The sequence below is a fragment of the Cetorhinus maximus genome, chromosome 27, assembly GCF_964194155.1.
Source record: "Cetorhinus maximus chromosome 27, sCetMax3.hap1.1, whole genome shotgun sequence".
NCBI classification, from domain to species: Eukaryota; Metazoa; Chordata; class Chondrichthyes; order Lamniformes; family Cetorhinidae; genus Cetorhinus; species Cetorhinus maximus.
In genome coordinates, this window is record NC_135905.1 from 8,796,303 (window position 1) to 8,822,250 (window position 25,948).

At 43.8% G+C, this 25,948-nt stretch overlaps 1 protein-coding gene across 3 annotated transcripts; it reads right to left on the reverse strand.

Annotated features, from left to right (window-relative positions):
* Nucleotides 1-11,087: 11,087 nt before the first annotated feature.
* On the reverse strand, nt 11,088-24,138 carry tmem254 (transmembrane protein 254). 3 transcript variants are annotated; one of them, XM_078530666.1, is made up of 4 exons: nt 23,971-24,136; nt 21,269-21,372; nt 20,046-20,105; nt 11,088-14,177 (listed from the first exon to the last, which is right to left on the reverse strand). In XM_078530666.1, the coding sequence occupies exons 1-4, from the start codon at nt 24,055-24,057 to the stop codon at nt 14,060-14,062; spliced, it is 369 nt and encodes a 122-aa protein (XP_078386792.1). In that variant the 5' UTR covers nt 24,058-24,136; the 3' UTR covers nt 11,088-14,059. The 3 variants fall into 3 exon arrangements, with proteins under 3 accessions (XP_078386792.1, XP_078386793.1, XP_078386794.1); XM_078530667.1 differs by lacking the exon at nt 11,088-14,177 and adding an exon at nt 18,274-18,492 and having other exon boundaries at nt 23,971-24,138; XM_078530668.1 differs by lacking the exon at nt 11,088-14,177 and having other exon boundaries at nt 20,042-20,105; nt 23,971-24,138.
* Between the last annotated feature and the right edge of the window lie 1,810 nt (nt 24,139-25,948).

A 25,948-nucleotide genomic window follows, 5' to 3' on the forward strand; every position in this document is an offset into this window, starting at 1 on the left:
TAGTCACTGTTGTAATGTAGAAACACGGCAGCCAAGGTCCCATAAATAGCAATGAGACAATAGCCAACCTGTTTTCTGAAGCTGGCTGAGAGACACTGTGTAGAATTTCCCTGCCTTTTTTTTTGGAATAGTGGCATCTTTTACATTCACCTGAGGCGGGCAGTTAGGGCCTCGGTTAAACATCTCACTTGAAAGCCAGCGGCAGTGCAGCGCTCCCTCAATTCTACTCTGGGGTGTCAGCTTGGATTAAGTGTTAGGAGTGGGACATGACCTCACAACATTCTGACTCAGAGGTGAGCGTGATACTAATGAGCCAGGACTAACACCTTACTAAGAGGCTCTGATGAAAGGTTATTCCTGAAAGATTGATATTTTTCCTTTCTCTACAGAGGCTGCCAGACCTGATGAGTGTTTCCAGCATTTTTTTGCTTTTGTTTCTCCTCTGCAGTCTGTCACTAGCCAGGTAGATTCTCAGGTTACTAGTATTAAGTTTCAAGCCCAGGCTGTGTACTATGGTTGGCTGTAGTTGCCCCTTAACCCACTTCTATTAGCAATTAGCAACGCTGATGATGTCACTAGTATTCCCTGTTTGAAGAAAAATCTAACAGACTAAGAGAAAAATAAAATTAAAAACAGACCTTCCAAACTGAGGGAACGGTAATGAGTGTGAACCCTTGACCAACTGTGGAATGTGAAGCCAAATTGGCTTGGGATGCAGGGGCTGCCTTCAGCCTCCAGAGGTTTTGCATTGTCAGAAATCCTTCTTTTGTTCTGTTATGTACAAAATAAGCCAGTAAGATGGACGTTAAAATAAGTCCTGTATATTAAAATAAAAGGGTGATTTTTTTGGACATGACGGGTGAGTTGGAAGGTCACGGAATTGGCACTTTCATTAGCTGAAGGTTTACTTGTTGGTGACCTTCTCTCTTTGAGCCTACGAAGTAGCCGGAGAACTGAGCAGAAAAATGGTTTATGTCTCACTGTAAAGGGTAACTGTCGACCACGTGTTGAAAACAGGCGCAACATGGGCACCAACCAGGGTGCCCCAGTGTGACTGGAGTCATCCCCAGATGTTTCCTGGCGTGACCTCCCACCTACAACTGCCCCGTACCCACATGTCTGCCACTGGTCACATGACATATCCATCCTCGCGGTGCACTCCTGTTCCCATGACGATTGGAAACCAAAACAGATTCTTCCAATTGGATGATTCCTGAATGGCAGTCAAACAGTTTTTTTCCCTCCCTCCCATCTCCAATAATTTTACAACAAATAAGCATAAATATTCAAAGAAAATTTTAAGAAAACGCACATTTTTATTTAATGCCCCAGATTAATCTTTAATTCCAGGTCAATCTTGAAAGGTCAGCAATCTGACACCAACTGGTAGTCCAGTAGTGGAAAAAGATCCACCACCATCTTATCAAATAGCAATAAAGGAGCCTGTCATTCTAACTCTATAATTGGAACCAATAAAGTGAATCAATGTTTAATTACATCTCTAGAATTTCATTTAAACTAGAATTGTGAAGTAAATGTCTTATCATTGTCACCAATTTCTACATTGATAAAATACAGAGCTATTTTTTGCAACTTGATGATTTCTGAATGAGTCAACATGAAATGAACATGAACTGTATAAAAACTGTAGCACTAGCACCAGGAGGCAATTGTCATATTCTAGAATGTTCTAGACCAAAGGCCCCTTCTAATGCGGCCATCTTAGAGGAGGTACTAATGACTGTTTTATGTTTTAGCTCAAAAGCCATTATTCACAAAACTCTAGTAGTGTTCTCACTGCTGACCCTATACCTGTTGCACAGGCCTGATCGCACATCCTTAACTGATTAGGCTCCTTGGTGCCTCAGTATATACCCTGTCATGGCAGAGAGACAAACAGAACTGGAGGGCTTCAATCTGGATCTGTGCTGAGTTGTGTGTTTGTCCAACAGGGGGCAGTGCAGTTAGCCTCAGTGCCCCTGGAGTAGAAAGGGGAAATTCAGCAAAGACTCTTACTCATGATTGCTATCCAGTGACCCGGCATGTGTATATATGGGCATTGGGTGGGGACCACAATGATCGTTGAGTGGAGGCAAGACCCTTTACTCTCAGGTGAGAGATACTGAATTCCCTTCAACACAGCCCCATGTTCTGGGGTGAGGCAAAAAAGCGAATCTATTAACGATTCTGGCAAATTTGTCTTTATGGGCCACGTATAAAGTTTAAGTCCAGATCCCCATTCATTTGTAGAAATAGCACAAGCTCCTGATACCAATTAGAGTTTTCTACTGATGAGGCAACAGCCATTCCAAACCTTCAAACGCACAAAATAGGAAAAAAAACCCTATATAAACGCACACAGAAGTGAGTTGCCTTGGTTTAAAGAGCTGGATCAGGTTCAGGAGCAGCGCATAGGTCCATAGGTCCAACAACTCTGTTCTAAAGTACCAGTTATTAGAAGTTAGTTATTGAGTCTATGAAGAGAAATGATTTTTATTCTAAAGGATTGTCTTTCCTCATGTAAAGGCAACAAGTACATTTGTCTGTGTAACTCTAACTGATATTGTACTAGATAATAAATGTTCATACTGAATGCATATCAGTGTTGTCCTCTTGAGTCTTGGGGTCTGGATTCATGGGTGGACTAGACTAGTGGTCTGGGTGTCTCATCGATGGGCTGTGGCGATTCTGTGTGGGATGGTTTTCGACACTGTCGATATAGTTCCCCATGGACTCGAGCTCACAGTGCACGAGTGCCCATTGTTAATGTCTTGCAAACTGAACCCTCAGGCTTCCCTCTTTCAAAGTATAATTATCACTTTTACCAAAATGCTTTCACTGACATTCAATTCCATCTGCCTCTTTTTTGCCCATTTCACCATCTTATCAATGCCTCTTTGCAGTTTCCTTTGATTCTCGGAATTAATTACTAGGTCTCATTCTTTAGTACCAACTTTAGCTCCAGGCCCTCTAGCCCTTGATGCATATTATTGGTGCACATGGCAAACAAAAGTGGTCCCATAACAGATCCCAATGAGACACTGGTACCCACCTCTCTAATTACTTTGGGGATCCACCCTTGTGTGGGATCTTGTCAAAGGCTTTCTGAAAGTCCCTGCGTGCTACATCCACCACATTTCCCCCTCCAACATATCTGTCACCTCAACAAACCCTACCAGGTTTGGCAGGAGTGATCTTCCTCTCTGAAATCCTTTTGTAAAATTCATTCATGGGATGTAAGCGTTGTTTGCTTGGCCATTTCAGAGTCAACCACATTGCCATGGATCCGGAATCACATGTAGGCCAGACCAGGTAAGGATGGCAGATTTCCTTCCCTAAAGGACTTTAGTGAACTAGGTGGGTTTTTACAGCAATCGACAATGGTTTCACATTCATCATTAGATTTTTAATTCCAGGCTTTTTCTATTGAATTCAAATTCCCCCATCTGCCATGTTGGCTGCTGCTGATTACATACATGGGTGAAGAAAATAAGTTATTTCAAGTTCAAAGATTCCAACATTTCCCACCACTGATAAACTGATTGACCGCTGATTACCTGGATGAGCTCTATCCCTCAGCTTGAAAATGGCTGTTACATTTGCTATCTCCAGTTTTCCAGCACGCATCCATTCTCACTTCCAAATCCCTTAGAATCCTTGGCATTTTCTCATCATATCTTGTTACTTTGTCATCCTTAAACCTAACTTCCCTAGTAATTTAATTTATCGTATCTCTCATTCACCAAACCTCTTACCCAGTAACCTTCTCTTTTGTCACATTGGTTTAAAAAAATCAGTGTTTGGAGCTGTTTGATGGTCTGATAAACAATAATTAACTGGACTTAGTACTGTCCAGTTGAGAATATGGCCTGATGCAACCCTCTCCATATCAGCTGAGACTGCGATTCCTCTTTAAGATCTGGACTACAACACACACTGAAAGAGCTAGTCCTTAAACCAGACATCTCTTCTTCCGCTTGGCAACACAGCTCCTGATGCAAGCTGACTTTCAAATTCCCGTATCTCTGCTGAAAACTAGTGGCAAAGCTTTACACACTGTATCTTCCAGCTGGAACACTTGCTCCACCCACCCACTCCCCTGGTCTCCAGAAAGGCACATTGGCAAAGATTCTATCTTTTGTCTATAAAAATGCACTTAAAAGGAACATTAACTGGTTTGACCTATGTTATCTGGTTTATGAAGTGGGGCTGCCTCCATCAATGTCTTGGCTTTGGACTTCAAGTGAGAATTGGATCAGGTGTGAATGTGGTTCTCTCTTGAGTTGAATCGTGTGTTGACACTGAGGCCTAGGTTTTTTGATTGGTGTTATTTTAATCCATTGTCCCACCAGCATTAAAATAACACTGATTAGAAAATCCAGCCTTTATTGTCTAGGTTCATCCATTAATAATTCTCATTTAGTTAAGATACTGGACGATGCATATGGGAATGTATCCCAGCATTAATCAATCAACAGGACCAGAAGGGAAAGAAGTGAGACTGTTGGCTTCTGAGCAAATGGTTACCAAAAAATCCCATGTAAAGCTCAAAGACATGCTAGCAATTTTAAGGAATTCCAGCAGTAATAAGGGCAATGAAGATAACGCCAAATGTAATCATCTGCAAGGTTAGCCAAAATTCAACATGGTCTTAGCAGGGATAAAGCGTCAAGAACGCAGATTCTGAACCAAAGGAGAAATCAAATGACGTGACTGCCTAATCCCATAGTCAAAGGACAGGCTGAGTCAGGAACATTCTGGAAACACGGACAATCCCCAATCTTCACACCAATACATTCTGAAAACACCAGACAATCCCTAATCTTCACACCAATCTCTCCCAAAAACATGAAGAATCCCCAATCCACACACCATTATATCCTGAAAACACAGACAATCCCCAATCTTCACACCAATACATTCCAAAAACACGAAGAATTCCCAATCCTCACACCATTATATCCTGAAAACACGGACAATCCCCAATCTTCACACCGTTACATCCTGAAAACCCATGCTATCTCTGGAACATATCCTGAAAATCCTGTCACTAATTTTCATTCCAATCCATCGCATAAACCTAATCATCATGCCAACACAACTTGAAAACACAGATAGTCCCTAAGCCGCACACATTAGATATAATCACCATTTCTCATCCTCTCCTCTCTTTTGCTGTCATGTGCTATGAGCGTTCCAGCAAGGACTCTTATAACTCAATGCCAACTCTTCAATCAGCAGAAGTCGTCTTTCCCTAATCACTTTATCAAAAAGCCTATTGACCAAAAATTCTGTCAGCACTATAAACATTGATTAACCAACAAAATAAAGTACCCAGGAAAGGTGTATTATATCTCCCCCAATCGCTGAGCTGTTAACGCATTGACTGGTTCAACTAAACAGACCAGGAACCCAATCTATTCCGAGCTAGCTACCAAGGTGGCAGCAGTAATGTATAATTAACTTCTGCTCCATGCTTGGGGACCCACATAACTAAGGAACTGGAGAGGGACTTAAATTAATTAGTAGGGGCAAGGGATGTGGTAAACCAAAGAATAGAGACAGGGCAAGAGAGAAAGGTATTAATATGGGAAATAATAAACAGAACATGACAGGGAGGGATAGAAAGTACAAATCTAAGAGTAAAACAGCAGCCAAGGCTAGAGGTTACAAAAATAATAAAAGGATAAAACTAAAGGCTCTATCTGAATGCATGTAGCATTCGAAACAAGACAGATGAACTGATAGCGCAAATAGAAATAAATAAATACAATCTGATAGCCATTACAGAGACATGGCTGCAGGATGACATAGATTGGGATCTGAATATTGAAGGATATATGACTTTTAGGAAGGACAGGAATCTAGGAAAAAGTGGAGGTGTGGTTCTGCAAATTAATGATGGCATTAGCACATTGGAGAGGGATGAACTAATTTCAGGAAAGCAGGATGCAGAAATGGTATGGGTGGAGATGAGAAATGATAAAGGCAAGAAGTCACTTGTGAGAGTGGTGTACAGGCCCCCTAACTGTAACTACATGGTAGGACAGAGTATAAAAGAAGAGATGATGGGAGCTTGTCAGAAAGGTACAATGACAATCATGGAGGATTTTAATCTAAATATAGAATGGAATAATCAGATGGGCAAAGGTAGCCTAGATGAAGAGTTCATAGAATGTTTTTTGGATGGTTTCTTAGAACAGCACATTCTGGGGCCAACCAGTGGGCAGTCAAAACTAGACCTGGTATTGTGCAACGAGATAGGATTATATCATAGTGAAGGTGCTCCTGGGTAGCAGTGACCATAATATGATTGAATTTTACATGCAGTTTTAGGGAGAAAAGAGTGGGTCCAAGATTAGTATTTTAAAATTAAATATGGGCCATTATGGAGGAATGAAAGCAGAGTGAACTGGCAAATAAGGTTAAGGGATAGGTCAATAGAGATGGCAGAAATTTAAATGGATATTCCAGAATACACAGAATAGATCCATTCCCACGAGAAAGAAAAATTCCAAGGGGAGGACTCACCACCCAAGGTTAACTAAAAAAGTTAAAGACAGTATCAAACTTAAAGGAAAAGCTACAATTGCACAAAAGTGGGTGGCAGGTCAGACAATTGGACAGAATATAAAGAACAGCAAAGAACGACAAAAAGATTGCTAAAGAGAGGAAAATTTGAGTATGAAAGAAAGCTAGCAAGTTTCTATAGATACTTAAATAAGAAAAGAGTTAACAAAGTGAGTGTTGGTCCTAAGGAATGTGAGTCTGGGGAGTAAATAATGGAAATAAGGAGATGGCAGATGAATTGAACAGGTATTTTGCATCAGTCTTCACTATACAGGATACAAGTAACATCCCAGAAATAGCTGTAATTCAGGAATTGGAAGGGAGGGAGGAACTCAGGAAAATTACAATCACCATGGAAGTAGTACTTCAAGTGTTGGAGCTGCACGCTGACAAAGCCCCAGGTCATGATGGACTTCATCCCAGGGTCCTGTGAAGTAGGACAGCTTCTTCAGCTAATCTGCAGAACCAAGTGTCTCCAAACCCATTGTGAAACTGCCAAAGTCAGCTCTACTGGAATCACCCAACTTAACGGCTGCAACGTATTGCCATCTGTGCCTCACGGATAAGCCAAAGATTGATTTGTATATCTTTTTCAACTTTTACTTGGGCTCTTAACTTCTCATTTCTGCTCTGTGTGTATGTGCGTTGTGTTTTTATTATTTTTTCTCGGGGTTTTAGTGACTAATAAACTTACTCTTTCTTTGATTCAAGAAAGCCTGGTTAAATTGGCTCCTTCTAGAAAAATAAATACATTTAGACTAGGAAAATGTATCCACGGGAAAGGGATCCCTTTTAAATTAACCTTGTTGCGACCAACTGAGGGGGTTGAATAAAGAAGGGAAGCCAGCTCATTCCTCCTCACCCGGGAACATAACAAAATTGGGGTCCCATTCAGGAAGTTAACAAATTGGTGGACCTTGCCCAGGGACCAGTCATAACAAGGTACAGCAAGTAATGAGGAAAACTTATAGAATGTTATTGCTTATTGCAAGGAGAATTGAATATAAAAGTAGGGAGGTTATGGTTTCGTTGTACAGGGCACTGGTGAGACCACATCTAGAGTACTGTGTACAGTATTGGTCTCCTTATTTAAAGATGGATTTAAATGCATTAGAAGCAGTTCACAGAACGTTTTATAAATTAATACCAGAAACGGGCGAGTTATCTTAGGAGGAAAGATTGGACAGGCTAGGCTTGTATCTGCTGGAGTAAGAGGTGACTTGACTGAACCATATAAAATCCTGAGGGGTCTTGACAGGGTGGATGTGGAAAGGATGTTACGTCTTGCGGGAGAATATAGAACTAGGGATCACTGTTTAAAAAGTAAGGGGCCACCCATTTAAGACAGAGATGAGAAGAAATTTTTTTCCCTCAGAGGGTATTGAGCTTTGGAACTCCCATCCTCAAAAGGCAGTGGAAGCAGAATCTTTGAATGTTTTCAAGGCAGAGCTAGATAGATTCTTGATAAACAAGGAGGTGAAAGGTTATCAGGGGTAGACGGGAGGTTACAGTCAGATCAGCCATAATCTTATTGAATGGCGGAGCAGGCTCGAAGGGTCGAGTGGCCTACTCCTGCTCCTCGTATGTGTGTTCATAAGATGAAATCATCAATGACCCCGTCCTGACCACTCTAAGTGAGGCTTGTGTGAGTATCTGCTGAACTGTTCTCCCGGTGACATGGGTCACAAACGCATCAAGACAATGTTGAAGTCCACTCTGGACAAAATTCCCTTGTGTGCATTTTGTAAAAGGAATATCGTGCCCAAGAATGGCCCCATGTAATCAATGTGGGGGTGCACCCATGGTCACCCCGGCAATTCCCAGGGGTGCAATGGAGCCTTTTGTGCCTGCTGGCATTGAAGACAACTTTTGACTAGGGTTTCCGTGTCCATCCCTGGCCACAACAAGTAGCTGCGCGCGAGCATCTTCATCCTACTAATGCCAGGCTGGGCTCTATGTAATTTGGCCAGTAATGACCTTCGCCCTCTCAGGGGCACGATAACTTACTTCCAATGCAAACGCCATCCTGGCAGGTGAGCTTATGTCTGCAGTTGAAATAAGGCTTCATGTCATCAAACTTTGGCTCGCCTGACCATCCATTGAAGACCTGCTCTCGGACGTAAGATAAAAGTGGATCTCAGCTTGTCCACTCATGGACTTGTTTGGCCTGGACAGGGGAGGAATCCAAAAAATTACCTTTAGAAACGCATCCTGGTGCAGAACTTGCCAAATCCATTGATGGTTTTTCTTAAGCAATGCTTATAACGGATGGTTGATAGGTTTGGGAGAAATCACCCATAATAGTTTATCGTGCCTAAGAAGGCCTTCAGTTCTGTAGTGTTTCTTGGTTCAGGTGCCTCGCGAATAGCCGTGACCTTTCCTTCCACAGGATGCAGGCCCTGTGCGTCAACCTTATGACCCAAGTAAACTACCTCTTTGGCTTGGAAAAGACATTTTTCTCGCTTCAAGTGCACCCCCTGCTTGTGAGAAGCGTTTCAGCACCTCCTCCAAATTAGCTAAATGTTTTTCATCAGTTCGTCCAGTGACTAAGACATCGTCCAGATAAACAACGACATGGGCAGTCCATGGGAAGCAGATTTTCCATGGTACGCTGGAAAATAGCACATGCAGATGAGGCCCCCAAAGGGTAGTCAAGTATATTGATACAATCTTCGATGTGTATTGATGGTCACAAATTCCCTAGAGCCTTCTTCCAACCCTACCTGCTGGTAGGCGCGGCTCATGTTGAGTTTTGAATATTTGATGCCCCTGCCAATTTTGAATATAATTCGTAAATCTTCGGTATTGGTGTCTATCAAGTTTGGCCACTCTGTTTACAGTTAACTCATAGTCACCGCATAAGCGAACACTTTGGTCTGGCTTCAGTTCGGGTACAACTTGGAAAATTGCACCAGTTGTAAGATACCCAACTTTTCCAGCCTGTTTATCTCAGTCTTGACCTTGTCCCATAGAGCACAAGGGACTGGTCTGGCTCTGATAAATCTGGGGGTTACGTTAGGGTCTACTATTTTGGCTTGTAGCCCAAGAATCCTTCCTAGTTCATCACTGAAAGTGGAAGCATACTTTTGTAACAATTCCTGTAAGTTTCTCATTCTGATTTGAAAAATCTCGGCCCATGACAATTTAATCATTTTGAGCCAGTTGTGACCAATTAAACTGGGGCCCGCCCCAGCTACTACTATAAGGGGTAAATTTGCCGACTGATCCCCATACTGCACCAGGACTTGACATATCCCTTTCACTTATATTTCTTAACCCACATATGCTTTTAATTTAGTGTCCAATTGTTCAAAACTTAAAGGATGGACTCTTTTATTCAAGTGTCTGAACGTATGTTCTCCTATGACTGACATTGATGACCCAGTATTGACCTCCATCTTGATGGGTTGTTCATTGACTCTAATAACTACCCAGATTGGCTCAGTTCTACCCACTTTCAGATTGTATAATGATTAGATGTCGGATTTTGCTTCCTCTGAATTTTCATCGAGACAGATTTCACGATTTCTACTGTTGTTTTTAAAATGCTGTCTCAGCCTATCTTGACAGTGCCGCATTTATGTGATCATTGTGGTGGCAGAAAAGGTATTTGATATTTCTGAACTGTCGATCACCTGCAGGCTGCCTGGATGCATTTCTCTCATTAATGTCATGGGTTTTCACTGTAGTACTGTTGTTCTTCAATGGAGTTCTTCTGCGGAATCTGACATTTTCGCGCCCTTTTATACCACTTTTTCCCACCCTACAAGATGGGTGGGGCCATTTTGTGTATCTTTTATTGCCTCTGAATCTCTAACTGCACTCTCCATGACTGTTGCCAATTCTAATGCCTTATTGAAGTCTAGATTAGTTTCAGATAGCAATCGCTTTTGAATAGTATTAATCCTGGTTCTGCATATCAATCAGTCCCTCAAAATGTGATTAACACAATATTCCGTTAATTCCCTTAAAGCAGCTAAGTAGATAACGATTGTCTCTCCTGGAAGCCTATTCCTCGAATTGAATTTTAAACACTTGGACTTTGGCTTCAGGTGGTTGTTTACAATGTTTACTAACTCGTCAAAAGTCTTCGTATTGGGGGGTGTTAGGTGACGTGAGGCTGCGGATCAGCCCATATGTTTTGCTCCCACATGTGGACAAAAGAATCACCCTCTTCTTCTCCTCCCCTGCGAAGTTGTCAGCGGTAAAGAAGAACGTTAGATGTTCGACATAATGAGACCAGTCATCGGAAACGGGGTCGAATGGTTCAAGATGCCCAAACCACGGCAAACTCGATGACTAAGGAGACTGCGCTTTCAAACAGCTTTCAAGGTAGTAGCGAAGTAATGTAGCTGGCTTACTGCGGCTTTCCTGTTTGCCGTCAATTGATCTGGTTTATCCTCGTCGCCAGTTTTATGACTTTGGTTATCAGGTTCGCTTTGCCTGGCAAACGCGAGCTGCGCCCTTGATATTAACACATTAGTCGGTGCTTGAAACAATACAGACAGAGAGGCCGATTAACTGAACAAACACTGGTGGTTTATTGGAACTAAGAACAGAGCACGAACACCATGTGCACTTCTTCAATCACCTCCAGCTCTAGACTTCCAGTTACCCAAGAAGCCCCTGCTGTGTAGCGATTAGTCAATACAGTTACATGGTCAACTAACTACATTCTCTTAAAAGTACATAGCATTCCACTTTACCATAGTACGACTCTTCTTCAGAGCTGACAGGCCTTCTTGGGCATGGTTTATTGCCTTCAACAGGTTGGAGAGAAATCTTTGACAAGTGACGGGCTTTAGGAAGTCATGTATGTGTCATCGTCACCTCCATGACTTCGTTTCCAGGTCAGACAATATGGCAGCCTTTGTTCCCAAGGTAACCTACCAATTTTTCTCTTTGGTGAATTCTGTTGGTTTTCTGGCTGCCTACAGCTTTGCCAAAACTTCTAGTCTAAGTTTATGAGGGTAAGAGAAAGTCTAAGAAGAAATGTCTGGGGTGTGGGTGGATTTGTGATCAGTTATGTCACTCACATATAATGTCTTTTTGGAGGTCATCCCAAGGTCTTGCCAACCTGCCACTATCGTTCACCGGGCTGTTGGAGGACCCGAACATGAGTCCAGCTGTGGTTGAATCTGCTGATGGGTGTAATTCTTTTCTTTGACTGCAACTGAACTCAGTGCCTTTGGAGTAGGAAGGAGAACAATAGTCAAGTGGGATTACTATTCAATGACCACAACCGGAAAGGATTGTGGCTATGGAGCGAAGGCCTAGCCAGGCTTGGCTGGGATGCTCTGTATGGCTAAATCAACAGCTGACACAAGGCTCTTGTGAAGAATGCTACATGGTCTGGATTCTGGATGGCTACATATGAGTGTGGATCCATACCGCAGAATGAATTACCAGTAAAGGAGGAAAGGAGGGGTATCTACAATGAGATGCTACCTCATTTAGAAGCTACCTTAAGGTGCTGAGACTGAGTTGGTAGTACTCTGGTCTTCCAGCCATAAGGTTGTGGGTTCAAGCCCCCTGAAAAAGACTTGAGCCCACAATCCAGGCCGGCAGGTCAGTGCAGTACTGAGGGGGAGCTGCACTTTCAGAGGGTCTGTTTCTTCAGTTGGGAGATGTTAAACCAAATCTCTGCCCCTCGGGTGGATGTAAAAGATCCCACGGTGCTCTTCAAAGAACAGTAGGGGAATTCTCAATATTTATTCCTCAACCAACATCACTGAAACAGATTATCTGGTCATTATCATCTTGCTGTTTGTGGGAGCTTGCCATGCATAAATTAGCTGCTGTTTTTCCTACATTACACCAGCAACTGTGCTTCAAAAATACACTATTGGCTGTAAAACTTTTGGGACATCATAGAAGGCACTATAGAAATGCGAACTCCTTTCATTTTAGTGTTAGTTGACATTTGGGCTGTTTGTGTGAAATAGAGAGAATTCTTAAGCCAAGGTTCATTTTGTCCCAAGAGATGACTAATACTGGACTTACAGGAAGAGATAAACAGGAATTCTATAGAGACACTGGGCCAAAAAGAGCTTGAAAACGTCAACACAGTCAAATGTGTGACACAGTCAAACTTTACAGTTTCTGTGACAGTTGCATAGAGGATGCCCTGCAACCCTATCTGCCAACTGTTTACCAGGCCAGTTTTGTGGATACTGTTGGCTTCTTAAACAGACCAATATTTCAGAAGAAAGATCAGCTTTCCCCTCCCGGGGTTAGTTATTAATATGAACCATTCTTGGGAGATGGGACTGACAAATTGTTAGAACCTTCGACTTAAGCTTTTGGTCGCCCTTCCTACTATTCCCTTCTTTAGCTCATTGCCCATTTTTTTTTTCCAGATGCCTCTCTGGAGCACCTCGTTTCGTGCTAAAGGTGCTATGTAAATGCAAGTTGTTGTTGTTGTAATCTCACCTCCCTGTCGGTTGTCTGCAAAATGACTTTACGTCGTCTCAGTCTAGTTCCTATTGTGCATATTCTGCCAGACCATGACAGACGGGTGGAACAGAATTGATTCTGCCATTGGAAGACTTTTCAAAAATGGTCAAATGCAACGTGTTCAGTTGTCATCAACAGCTCCAGTAACAGGACAGTTTTGGTTTTCCCATTGTTCTGAAACTTGGTTTTGCATTCCCTCAAGTTTAGAAAGGTTGAAGGGTGATCTGATTATAAAGTGATTCAATAGGGCGGATAGAGAGAAATAATTTTTCTTGCAGCTGAATCCAGGGGGCATAGTCTTAAAATGAGTCAGATCATTCAAGAGTTAAATCAGAAAATATTTTTTTCACATAAAAGTAGAGGAAGTTTGGACTCCTCTAAAAGGCTATGGCAGATGGGGGTCAACTGAAATTTTCAAGACTGCGTTTGATCGCTATTTATTGGTTAAGACTATCAAAGAGCAAAAGTAAGCAAATGGAGTTAAGGTATAGAGCAGTCATGATCTAATCGAATGGTCTGAGTGGCTGAATGGCCTCCTGTTGCTAACATTACACTAGCAGTAGACCATTCATTTTAAATGGGTGACCGTCAGCCTGACCATCTGGAAACCTAGGCTGGTGTAAGCAATGAAGTGATGTGAGAAAACAGTTTGCCCAGAGCATCAGTCTGTCTGTCAAGTTACTTGAATTTATATCAAAAACAGTAAAATAATCTATTTTTATTAAATGTGGATGGCCAGGTTACAAGAAACTAATCATTTTACAATTATTTCTTTTTAAAAGATTGACTAGATTGCCAGTCATGTATTGTGGGAAAAATGCTATGAATGTTAAATGGTGAATGTCTATTTGTACCCATAATCCTGCTATTGACATCGTACTCTCAGAAACCACTGTTTCAAAACCACATTTTTCAAAATGTTGCTAACAACCCTTTAATCCCTTAACAAGAGGATCTTCACCTCCACGATGCCCATGGTGCTGAAATGGTGCCATCATTTTAAGATGAGGAAGGTGCCTCTGTTGCCATGTCTTCACTTTTCCTTCTGCTGTGGTTCATAGGACAACAGGTGCCAGAGAGAGGTGATACCAAACAAAAACGTCTGAAATGCCCACTTGAGTTGGACGTTTATGTTCGTGATCCCTTTGTCACTTTGTGGATTGAGAGAGAAAAGGTAAGGTTAGCGTAGATCAGAGCAGCAATAGGATTGCACCCTCAACAAATGAGTCTCAGTGTTACTACTTCTAACATCCTAGAATATCACTGCTGGAATTGCTCACAGAAAGTCCCTGGTTGCATGGTTATAATGGAGTTGCTGGGATATCTTGACTGAAAGGATTTGGAAAGAAGTTTGTAACAGATATCATCAGATACAATAAACTATATATTTTGTGACCAATTGGTGTAAATCAAAGTGTTTTCCTTACCCATTGCAGGTCGACAAATAAATTTGATCAGCCCGTGTTAAATAAACAAACCTGCAGTCTTACATGGGCTCACTCTCCCACCTGGGGAGGGCACTTTTAAAAAAAATAGTAAATGCCAAGAAATTAAACCTAGAATTAATTTGGGGTTTTTTTCCATCATAGCATCAGCCCTGGCTCAGTTGGTAGCACTTTCGCCTGAGTCATAAGGCTCCAGCTTCAAGTCCCCCACTCTAGAACCGCAATGCAAAATCCAAGGCTGACACTCCAGCGCGGTACTGAGGGAGTGTTGCACTGTTAGGGGTACCATCTTTCAGATAATGTGTCAGGAAGATGTAAAAGATCTCATGGCACTATTTCAAAGAAGATCAAGAAAAGATACCCCCAGCGACCAGGTCAATAGTTATCCCTCAATTAACATCACAAAAAGCAGATTATCTGGTCATTCTCACATTGCTGTTTGCGGGGGCTTGCTTTGTGTAAATTGGCTGCCACATTACAATAGTGACTACAATTCTGTGAAGCACTTTAAAATGTCTGGTAGTCATGATATGAATGCAAGTCTTTCTTTACCAAATACTGTTGTAACAGAACTTAATGCTACAAAGTTTCTCTTTAAGTAAATATATTAGGCTGAGGGAAACAGACCTGCCCCTCCTTCATCTTTGGAGCTCCTCTCCCCCTTCAAATTGCCCCAGTGCAGGACTTCCCAGGTTGGAAGTGATGGGGCCAGATTTTTAGGTCCCTCCCTCCCTGCTGGCATCTTTGAAGGCTGGGGTGGGGTGGGGGGGCTTCTAAAATGCAGCGCATGGTTGCCCATCGCCTTCCTTCCCGCCCCCTCCCTGCCTCCCATTTTACAGTGGGCGGGGGAGGCATCCAGCAGCCTGGCCACCCTTAGGCCTATTGAGCGGCCAATTAATGGCCTTACCACGAAATCGGTCGGAGTTTGCACGTTCTCCCCGTGTCTGCGTGGGTTTCCTCCCACTATCCAAATACATGCTGATTAGGTGGATTGGCTGTGGTAAATTGCCCCTTAGTTTGTGTGAGCGTGTGCCCTGTGATGGACTGGTGTCCCGTCCTGAGTGTACCTTGCCTGGTGCCCACTGCCTGTGGGGATAGCCTCCTACTCCCCGTGACCCTGAATTAGATGAAACGGTTCTGGAAAAGTGAGTGAGGATAGAGACAGGCCATTTAGCCAAATAGTCCATAGCCTCCCCTTGTCTGGGGCCTGCTTGTAGTCCCGGTGGCCACCACTCAAAACTGGCACTGCTTGGACTTCCTCCCCAGATGGGGGCTGAAATCTCAACCTTAGGCAATTAACACTGCATCCAGTGCAAAACGGCAGTGGTGTAGCCGGCTTTTTGGTGGCAGGCTCTCAAATTACATTTTAGTTGGAGTGGGGGGGGTGGGGGGGGGGGCGTAATATGATGCCCCATAAAATCTAGCCCATTGTCTCCCCCTTGCTGGTCAGGAGCCCACCCTGCATGACCTCTGATCAGCATCTTTACTTCTTGAGGTAGGAGTTCATGCGTTCAAGCCCCACTTCAGAGACTGGAGCACATAACCCAGGCTAGCACTCCAGCTTGAAGGACATCTGCACAGTCAGAGATACCATCTTTCGGATGAGATGTTAAACTGAGGACCCTCTCAGGCGGATATGAAAGATCCAATGGCACTATTTTGAAGAGAAGGGGAATTCTCCCCCTGTCCTGGCCAACATTTGTCCCTCAATCAGTCCCACTAAAATAGATTAGGTGCTCGTTTATCTCACTGCTGTTTGTGGGAGCTTGCTGTGTACTAATTAGTTGCTGCATTCCCTACACATCAGTGACCGCGCTTTACAAATACTTCAGTGGCTGTGAAGTGCTTTGGGGTCTCACATGGATGCGAAAGGCGCTATATAAATAAAAGTTCTTTCTTTAGAAAGAGAGCTAGGAGAGGCCCACATTATAACACTGACCATTATTACGACTGAAATCCTCCTGACGCCACTGCGCTCATTTCCACTGTGGACTTATTATTGGGAGGCAGGTTGCTGGCAATTATGGTTTAGGTTTATCAAGCACCAGGCACAGCAAGATATTGTAAATAGCCAGAGCAGAGATCTCTGTATTGATAATAATGCCGTCAAATATTTACTTTAACACAATTTAAATATAATCCAGCAAGGATTAATTTCTCTTTTCCAAAGACTGATGCTTCAAAACTAGGACTGTTTGGGAGAGTAATTGAACTATAATGTTCAACACAGAGTTTTCTTGGAAGCGACATCTGCTGGCAGTTCTTCCAAGCATTATATTCATCCCATGGGAAGAGATTAGGCCACAGCCTGCACTTGCCTCCAGGCTAGATGTTATTCTTGCAGGAATTGCTATCATAGTACTGGCCTCAGTTTAAGTGAAACCCCTTTAATGGAAAACTTTACATCAACTTCCTGTTCCAATGCAGTGGTAGGAGATACACGGGCTCTGTTATGCTCATATGTCAAATGCTCCACCTTGGCGTAGGACAGTCTAGTCATGCAGGCCAAGCAGGAACACGCTCGCTCCCTCCTCCAGTGGGCAGAGTCATGAACTTCCATTAAGGAATTGAGGAGTGAACTGAGGGTTGTCCACATCTGAAATTCTTCAGGTAAAAGAGAGAACAAGGATATTTCTGTGTAGAAAGAAACATGTTATACACTAGCACTGTGTATCCACAGTCGTTAAATCAGGATTGTAGTTACAACTATTTGCACCTTTAACATGTTGAAACATCCCTAGGTGCTTCATGAGAGCTTTAACAAAATTTGACACTGAGCCACATCAGAAGATATTAGATCAGACAACTAAAGGCTTGGTCAAAGAGGTAGGTTTTAAAGGAGGAAAAAGAGAGAGGCAGAGAGGTGTCTGGAAGAAATTCCAGAGCTCAGGGCTAGGCAGCTGAAGGCACAGTTGCCAATGGTGGAGCAATTTAAACTGGGGATGCTCAAGAGGCCGGAATTAGACGAGTGAGAATATCTCAGAGGGTTGTGGGACGAGGGGAAGTAGGGAGGGGTGTTCTCAAGTTCCATGGACGCACTTGAAAACAAGGATGAGAGTTTGAAAATTGAGGCATGGTCTGACCGGGAGCCAAGGTAGGTCAGTGAGCAGAAGGATGATTTGAAACCTATGGGTTACACTGATCTCCACAACTTGAGCGTTATCCTGCTATGATTTGTGTTCTTTTTGTGGTGTATAATTCCAGGGGTGTCGCTCACCGTTCAGTAGCTAAGCCAAGTGGACATTCTTCACATGTGAAACTAAGTGGCGGGGGGGGTGGCTATACTATCCTGAAAGGTGTCACCCAGCAAGTCCTATCCCGTCTATCCAATATCCAGACACAGTCACTTCCAGCTGTTATCGCTAGACAACAAACAGGAGCAGGAACCCAGAATAATTTTCCCTTCCTTAACCCAGGAATGCCCGGGTCCACTGTAGCACACCTACTGCTGCCCCGGGGAAAATTACTAGCACAGGAAGGTTTGCCAGAATGTTCAGCACAGACTTTTCTTGGAAAAGACTTCCGGCTAGCAGTTTGTCCACGCGTTATGTTCATCCCACGGTGGGGGGGTGGGGGGGGATTAGGCCACAGCAGAATCTTTAAAAAATAATCTGGCAAATTAACACAATCAGTTTTTGGCACTAATTACCAGATTTGTTAAATTCAACTGCGGCAATTATAGCCGACGGTAGGATTTGAATTCTTAACCTCCAGGTCGCTCCTGCAATACCATAATAACCATCAGAAAATCCAGGGCCATCGATCAGGACTTGTAACAACGCCCAGCTCAGTAAAAGCTCATCGGTGAATTGTCACAGGGTAAGATTAAATTTAATAAAAGATTTTTAAAATCTCATTTGTAAATCGTCAAGAGAAGCACTGGTAAGCGTCCCACGCCCAGAAAGAACAAAGGGAATGTTCCAGCAATTCTGGTCATTGTTGATTCTGTCTCGGGCACCACTAGATGTCAATCATGCAGGACTCCAAGGAGAGGTCCACCTTGAGCAAATCATCAATCCCGCTGGAGTTATCAATGGAAGATGGATTACTCCTGATTTTATATTGATTTTAACGTCTCCGGGTCACATTACAGAGCAACATTATCTCCCCGTTCTTGAGGGAAACAAAATCTCTGGCACGACAATTTGAGGGGACAAAGAACTTGCATTTATCTAGTGCCCTTCATGGCCTCAGAAATTCCCAAAGAGTTTTACAGCCAATAAAGTATTCTTTACGGATGGGCACTATTGTAATGTAGGAAACACAGCAGCCAATGTTCCTGGCCTGCAGTTGTAGGTATAGTACCCTATCTCAACCTGCGTTAGAACTGGAATATTTTGGCTGTAAAATATGTTTTACCCTGGTTTTTGTTAGGGAAGGGTATCAAGGGATATGAAACTAAGATGGATAAATGGAGTTGAGGTACAGATCAGTAATGATCTAACTGAAGAATGGCCTATTCCTGGAGCTATGCCCATGAGGGCTAAATGACCTACTCCTGTTTATATGCTCCCCCAATCTAGATATGTACCATTTATCCAACAATCGTGTTCCAAGCTAACTCTATTACTCTAGAGGTGGTTCTAACTTCCTAATTTTTAAACTTGTCCTTTCACCCACATCACCATCATGTGCGATTTTCTTAACTGACAGAGCAGCAGTGACATGGACACTCACTTGCTCAGAGGAGGTGTGCCCTGAGGTTGAGTATTCCACCAACTGCCAATGCTCAACCTCATGCCTTGGGGATCTGAGAACGTGCTCACCGCATAGTGACAGGACATGGATCCGCACACCTCATCTTCCATGTGGTAATCCACAAGGGGACAAGAGGGACATTGGCCCAGAGCTGCCTGTACATACTTTCTGGTGAACATACTCTAATGGGCGTTGCCACTGTTTAGCAGCAGCTCCGGGGTAGTGTGCAGCAAGAGGCCAGGCTAGCAAGCAAAGGGCTTCTGGGATGTGGGTCTAAATACAGCCCAATTTAACGATAGCAAGTCTCCTCCATCCCCTTGATATAAGATTCCCATGTGAAACATGTTTGCCAGTCACAATGTAAAACTGTCCCAAATGCACAAATTGGCAATCTCATTTAGAAAGATCAAGGAGTGGGAGATGGAAAACCAGCGCGTTAGTAAAAGGAATGCTCTTCTGAGAATGGGGTAGACCCGAGGATTAAATTACATGTATATGCATATTTTAATTGACCTGGGGTTACTGGCTACAGATATTTTATCCTCAAAATGGGATGTGTTCCACCCAACAGTGGTTATCCTTCAGCTCCACAAGTACCAAATTTACACCTAACAAACAGGATGGCAAAGTTGGGTTAACCAGAAGATATCATTAATTTTATATTAATTGTGTTGGATTGTGCGCCGGTGGTGGGGATTCACTCGAGCCCCTGTAAAGAGATGCAGACTAAAAATCTGATAGTTGGGTTTGGAGATACATGCTTGTAAAGTGTAACTCTGTAAATAAAAGCTTACGAAAGCGTGTGTAAAGATTGGCTCTGGTTCTATCCTTTACCAACTGATTTTCTGGAACAGAACAGATATGAAGCAGCCTCACCTGCAGAGTTTGACGCTGTACAGTGCTTCGGCAAGGTGAAGAGCCCAGGCCAACCAGTATCTGTAAAAGATTTGAAATAAACACATACGCACTAACAAACATGATGCAATTAGACCAGCTCATTGTTTCTATTCACACCTTCCTGCCTCATGAAGCACAAGCCAACAGCACCGGACAGCCCACTCATGTGGCTGAACCTCTGGCCAACTTCTGGCAATGAGGACCTGTACTCTCTCCACCTTTTCAACTTGCTGTTCAGTTAAAGATGAAAGTGCTGATTTGGCTCCAACACCCACTCCCTCCATCACCTGGCGCACTGTGGCTGCAGTGTGTGCCATCTACTCTATAGGATGCGTCGCACCAACTCGCCAAGGCTTCTTCAACAGCAACTCCCAAACACCCAATCTGCATGACCTAGAAGAACAAGGGCAGCAGGCACATGGGAACAACACCACCTAACAGCACTGTGGATGTACCCTCACCATATGGACTGCTCATCAACACCTTCTCAAGGGCAACTTGGAATAGGCAACCAATGTTGGCCAGCTTGCGCACATCTTGAAATGATGTTTATTAAAAAAATGTGACAGCCAGCTAGCAATAGCACAATCCCACCATGACAGAATGTCCTAATGACAGGGAGAGCCCCCTCAGGGGGTCAGGGAGGTCACATAACCATATTTCCAGGCAATATTGTCACTAGCTTCAAACCTTCTTAAAGGGACATCATTCCTTGGAATTCTCTTTTCCTACAGAGCATGGTACCAGCCAGGCAAGTTCCTGGCATGTGTGTGTGTGTTTGTTTGTCTGTGGAAGATTCCAGGATTAAGGAATTAAGGAAAAATGGGCACCCGAGTGTCACCTTCTTACTTTTGTGAGCCATATATGTCCATGGAGCCTGGATGGGTGCAACTGGGACAACACTGAAATTACAGTCCTTGTTCCTATTAATTCTCAGGTTGCAGATCCCAATAGATCCTCTCAGCAATCTGATTCAGGGATTTATCCACCAATGAGGTGAATGCTCCAAGAGCAGCCCCTTTCCCAACCTCTAGTTCCACAAGATTCACTTAGGGCAGAGAGTGAGTACAAAACATGAACTCAAAGAGAACCGAGGGACCCAGGCTTCAAGGACCAGGCTGCCGGGATTTGGGGTTGGTGGAGGAGGGGAGGTGGGGAGAGGTGTGGGTAGGCAGAGGGCACAGCACACACCCAGGACTTACCCAATGTACAAGTGGGGGTGATAGTTGTCCACCAGGTACTTGGAGAAGCTGCCCCAGAGTCCCAGGCTCTTGTATGGTACACTCTGCGGCCAAAACATCAGCAACTGGAAAGAAGAATGACACATGGTTTGCAGAAGGAATAAATAAAGGCAATGAGGAATTCAGGAGAAACACCTTTACCCAGATAGTGCTAAGGGTGTGGAACTCGCTACCACAAGGGGCAGTTGAGGCAAATAGCATTGATGCATTTAAGGCAGAGCTAGATAAGTGTACGAGGAAGATGCAAACAGAAGGATATGCTGATAGGGTTAGATGAAGAAGAAGTGTGGGAGAAAGCTCAGGTGAAGCATTAATACCAGCATGGACCAGTTAGGCTGAATGGCCAGTTTCTGTGATGTAAATTTTGCGGAAGGTCGTTTCCTGTGTTCTACAAATACAAACAGCAATTATGGGGCCACTTTTCCCCTGATACAGCTACTCCACGCAACTCAGTCACTTTTTGGTGGAGAGGAGAGGATGAGGTGGAAGAAAAGCAGGCAGGATCTCATTCCTAGTTCCCATCCAATGATCCTCACTGTGGAAAATGCATGGATAGCAAATTGAAGACCGGGTTCAACCAGGTCATGATACAACAGACCACAGCTGAATAGTCCCTGGTACCCCATTGGATCCAAAATGGCTCCTGGGCAGTCAGCTTTCTAGGGAATGCCTCACTGTGCACTTCAATCCGTGGCCTTGTGCTGCCCTCTAATTCTTCTGGGTTCTAACAGTGGCAGCGTGTTAGGCCAAACTCAAAGTTAACTATTAGTTTAAACGGTCCCTGTGTGTGTGTGATTGAACCCTATCCCCCGACCTTACCTTGTAAGCTCTGGAGAAGATCTGGAAAAGACCTGGATGTAGATTTTCTCAAATCTGGCTTCACATTTCTGGACCTCTCTGGGCATCAACACCGCTCCTGCTCTGGTTTGGAACAAACTGTAAGACTGAGCTTCTGTCTCTAATCGGCTGCTCTTCTTTACTCTGTCAGCTGTGGAAAATATCTCAACAATCTAGATCTAGATCTTCTCTGAAACTTGGCTCCAAATTCCTGGGCTTGAAAGGATATGGCAGACAACTGGTTAATCATCCAACACCAGATCTGCCTGGAACACATAAAACAGCATCAGGTCCTTCTCTTTGCTAAAACTGCTCGCAACCCAGGATCATCCAAAAATGGCTTCTTTTAGCTACAGCAACCCATCTTCTTAAACCTCTCTCTTGCATCACTGGATGAGCAGAAATTTCCTCCAATCAAATATTGGGAAGACTGAAGCCATTGTCTTCTATTCCCATTCCAAACTCCATTCCCTAGCTACCGACTCCATCCCTCTCCCTGGCAACTGTATGAGACTGTTCGCATGTTTGACCCAGAGATGAGCTTCCAACTGCATATCTGTGCCATCACTAAGACCGCCTCTTTCTTCCTTCTTGACATTGCCTGGATCATCCTCGCCTCAGCTTATCCGCTGCTGAAACCTTCATTTATGCCCCTGTTAACTCTAGCTTGACTATTCCAACATACTCGTGGCTGGCCTCCCACATTCTACTCTGTGTTAAGTTGAGGCCAACCAAAATTCTGCTGTCTGTGTCCTCAATCGCACCAAGTCCCTTTCACCCCTCATCCCTGTTCTCACTGACTTACATTGGCTTCTGGTCAAGCCACACCCCATTTTTAAAATCCTCATCCTTGTTTTCAACTCCTTCCGTGGCCTCTCCCCTCTCTATCCCTACAATCTCCTCCAGCTCCAAACTCCTCTGAAGTATCTGCACCCCTCTGATTCTGGCCTCTTGAGCATCCTTGATTTTAACGATTTAATCATTGCAGGCCATGCCTTCAGCTATCCAGGCCCTAAGCTCTGGAATTCCCTCCCTAATCCTCTCTGCCTCTTTCTTTCTTCAACATAGTTCTTAAAACTGTCCTTAGTCTTTGACTAAGCTTTGGGTCATTAGCCCTAATATCACCTTATATAACTCAGGATCTAATTTTTCTAAAATAACACTTCTAAGAAGTGCCTTGTGACATTTTAATATGTTAAAAGGTGCTACAAAAATATAAGTTGTTGTTGAGTGAGGAATCACCAGGTGAGTGAGGAGTGGAGCTGGAGTGGGCAGTGGAGCTAAGCCCTGCAACAGGCACTATCTTAGAATATGCGACGGTGGGGGGGTGGCGAGTGTGGTGTGGAATATTTGGAGGTGAAGAGAGCTGGTGCAAAGCCTCAGCTATGCACTCTCCCATCCCCACAGATCCTTCTCATTAATTGGCATGGGGAGGGGGAATGCCCATTGGGGTTGGAACTTCTGCCCCCAACCCCTCCCCTCTCTTTGCATGCTCTGCCAGCCCCAGCTACATTTGTGGGTCACCTAGCCACGAGTCGCTGGGTACCCTGTCAGACCCGGACATCAGAATCCCTCCAAACCTGGGGAATGTTGCCAGTATTGCCAGGCACTTGTTTGAACAGAGAAAGAGATGATCAGGAATGATTTTATTCCCTGCAGCCCACAAGGTTCCCAGCTCGGGGTTGCGGTCCATGTATGCGAAGGCCCCTCTGCAAATTCTTACCCCACCTCTACAGACTTCAGGGCCTAACCTGCTGTCCTCATCAATGAGAGAAATGCTGCGAAGCAGGGCAACAGCCAGAAGATGCATTTCCAAACAGACGTACAGTGTAATACCCAAAGGATCCAGTGACGACAAATATCCAGAAGAGGCTGGTCCTCCTGAAGTAAGTACTGGAGACTGTACCTGACATCTTCCCACAGAATTCTCAACTGCAACTCCCCTTCCTCACAGTTACTGAATGTATCATTGTTTGAAGAGGGTCAAAGGTCATTTGTTTAATTTCACTTCCTGTTTGACTCAAGAGCTTCTTAAAGGTGGACTGTTCCACAAAACATTAAGATCTACAGACTCAAATGACTCTGGTGCAAAGGGACATTAGCTTGCATGTCGTAATAAAGTCTTACAATACAGCTTAGCCAGACCTTTGAATTGGGTCTTATTTTGAAGGACAGAGTGAGCAACTCTCCCCACATCCCTGATCCTAATAGAGGAGTGGGACCTGCGGGAAACAGGGCTCAGGGTGGGGCTGGGACAGGGGCAAGTTGAGACAAGGGTGAGGATGAATCCAGGGCACGGCTTAGTGGGGCAAATTATTTTCAGATTGCGTGGCATCAACTGGTGCATGGAGTGCAATTACTTTAGTGCATTCTCTCATCTCCTTGCTGCACACAGTTCCTGACCTTGTTACAGCCTCAGTCCAAACATGGAAAAAAGAGCTGAACTCCAGAGGTGAGATGAGGGTGTCTGCCCTTGACATCAAGGCAGCATTTGACTGGGTATAGCATCAAGAAGCCCTAGCAAAACTGGAGTCAATGGGAATCGGGGGAAAACTCTTCACTGGTTGGAGTCATGCCTAGCACAAAGGAAGATGGTTGTAGTTGTTGGAGGTCAATCATCTCAGTTCCAGGACATCACAGCAGGAGTTCCTCAGGTAGTGTCTTATGCCCAAGCATCTTCAGCTGCTTCATCAATGACTTTCCCCTTCATCATAAGGTCAGAAGTGGGGATGTTCGCTGATGATTGCACAATGTTCAGCACCATCTGCGACTCCTCAGATACTGAAGCAGTCCATGTCCAAATGCAGCAAGACCTGGACAACATTCGGGCTTCAGCTCATAAGTGGCAAATTACATTTGCACCACACGAGTGCCAGGCAATGACCATCTCCAACAAGAGAGAATCTACCCATCACCCCCTGACATTCACTGGCATTACCATCATTGAATCCCCCACTTTCAATATCCTGGAGGTTACCATTGGCCAGAAACTAAACTGGACCATGGCTGATTTGCAACTTGTCTCCATTTTATCACCTTTGCTCCATATACGTTAAGGCACTTAACATAAAAATCTATCTATTCCAGTCCGGAAAGCTCCAATTGTCCCCCAGAGATATTTGGTAGGGGAGAATTTCAAATGTCTACTGCCCTTTGTGTGGGAGAAACACTCCCTGATTTTGCTCTGGATTGACATTTCTCTAATTATATATCCCCTCAGTTTTAGAAAAAAATAATTCTATATAATATCTAGCGCCCCTCGGGACATCCCAGGATGCTTTACAGATAATGAAGTACTTTTTTGAAGTGTAGTCACTGTTGAAATGTAGTCATTTTGTACACAGCATGGTACAAACAGCAATGAGATAAGTAGCCAGGTAATCTGCTTTTATTTTGTAATGGACTTACAAAGAAGATCAGCTGGTTCACCAAGCCTCATCATAATGTCTGGAGCACTATGGCTAGATACCTCCTATCCAACCTCAGGTATATGATCTCCTGGGAGAGGGAAAAGTACAGCCTGGGACAATAGGGAAAGAAATTCTGGAAAATCACTGCCATCAGGCAATCGAAGCCAGTCAAGGATAATACGGTGACCATGTGCACATCATTCGCTATTCCACTTGTCTTCTATATGATCCAGTCTCTGTCCCAACTAAGAACTACTTGAGCTCGCTCTTGAAGTGATACTGAGGGTCAGGACACACGGCACCAACTGGCAATGTATTCCAGAGGCTCACTACTTTTGAGGAAAAACGAAACAACCAACATTCCTATATCCACGTAGCTTACATGCCTGAAAAC

Bases quoted from the DNA above. Each gene is read 5' to 3' on its own strand.
- tmem254 (XM_078530666.1), bottom strand. From the start codon at position 24,057: ATGTCAGGTACAGTCTCCAGTACTTACTTCAGGAGGACCAGCCTCTTC. The intron at 21,373-23,970 runs GTACGTCTGTTT...TCTTCTTTCCAG, and splicing joins GATCCTTTGGGTATTACACT to TTGCTGATGTTTTGGCCGCA. The intron at 14,178-20,045 runs GTGAGGCTGCTT...CAATCCACAAAG, and splicing joins TACAGCGTCAAACTCTGCAG to TGACAAAGGGATCACGAACA.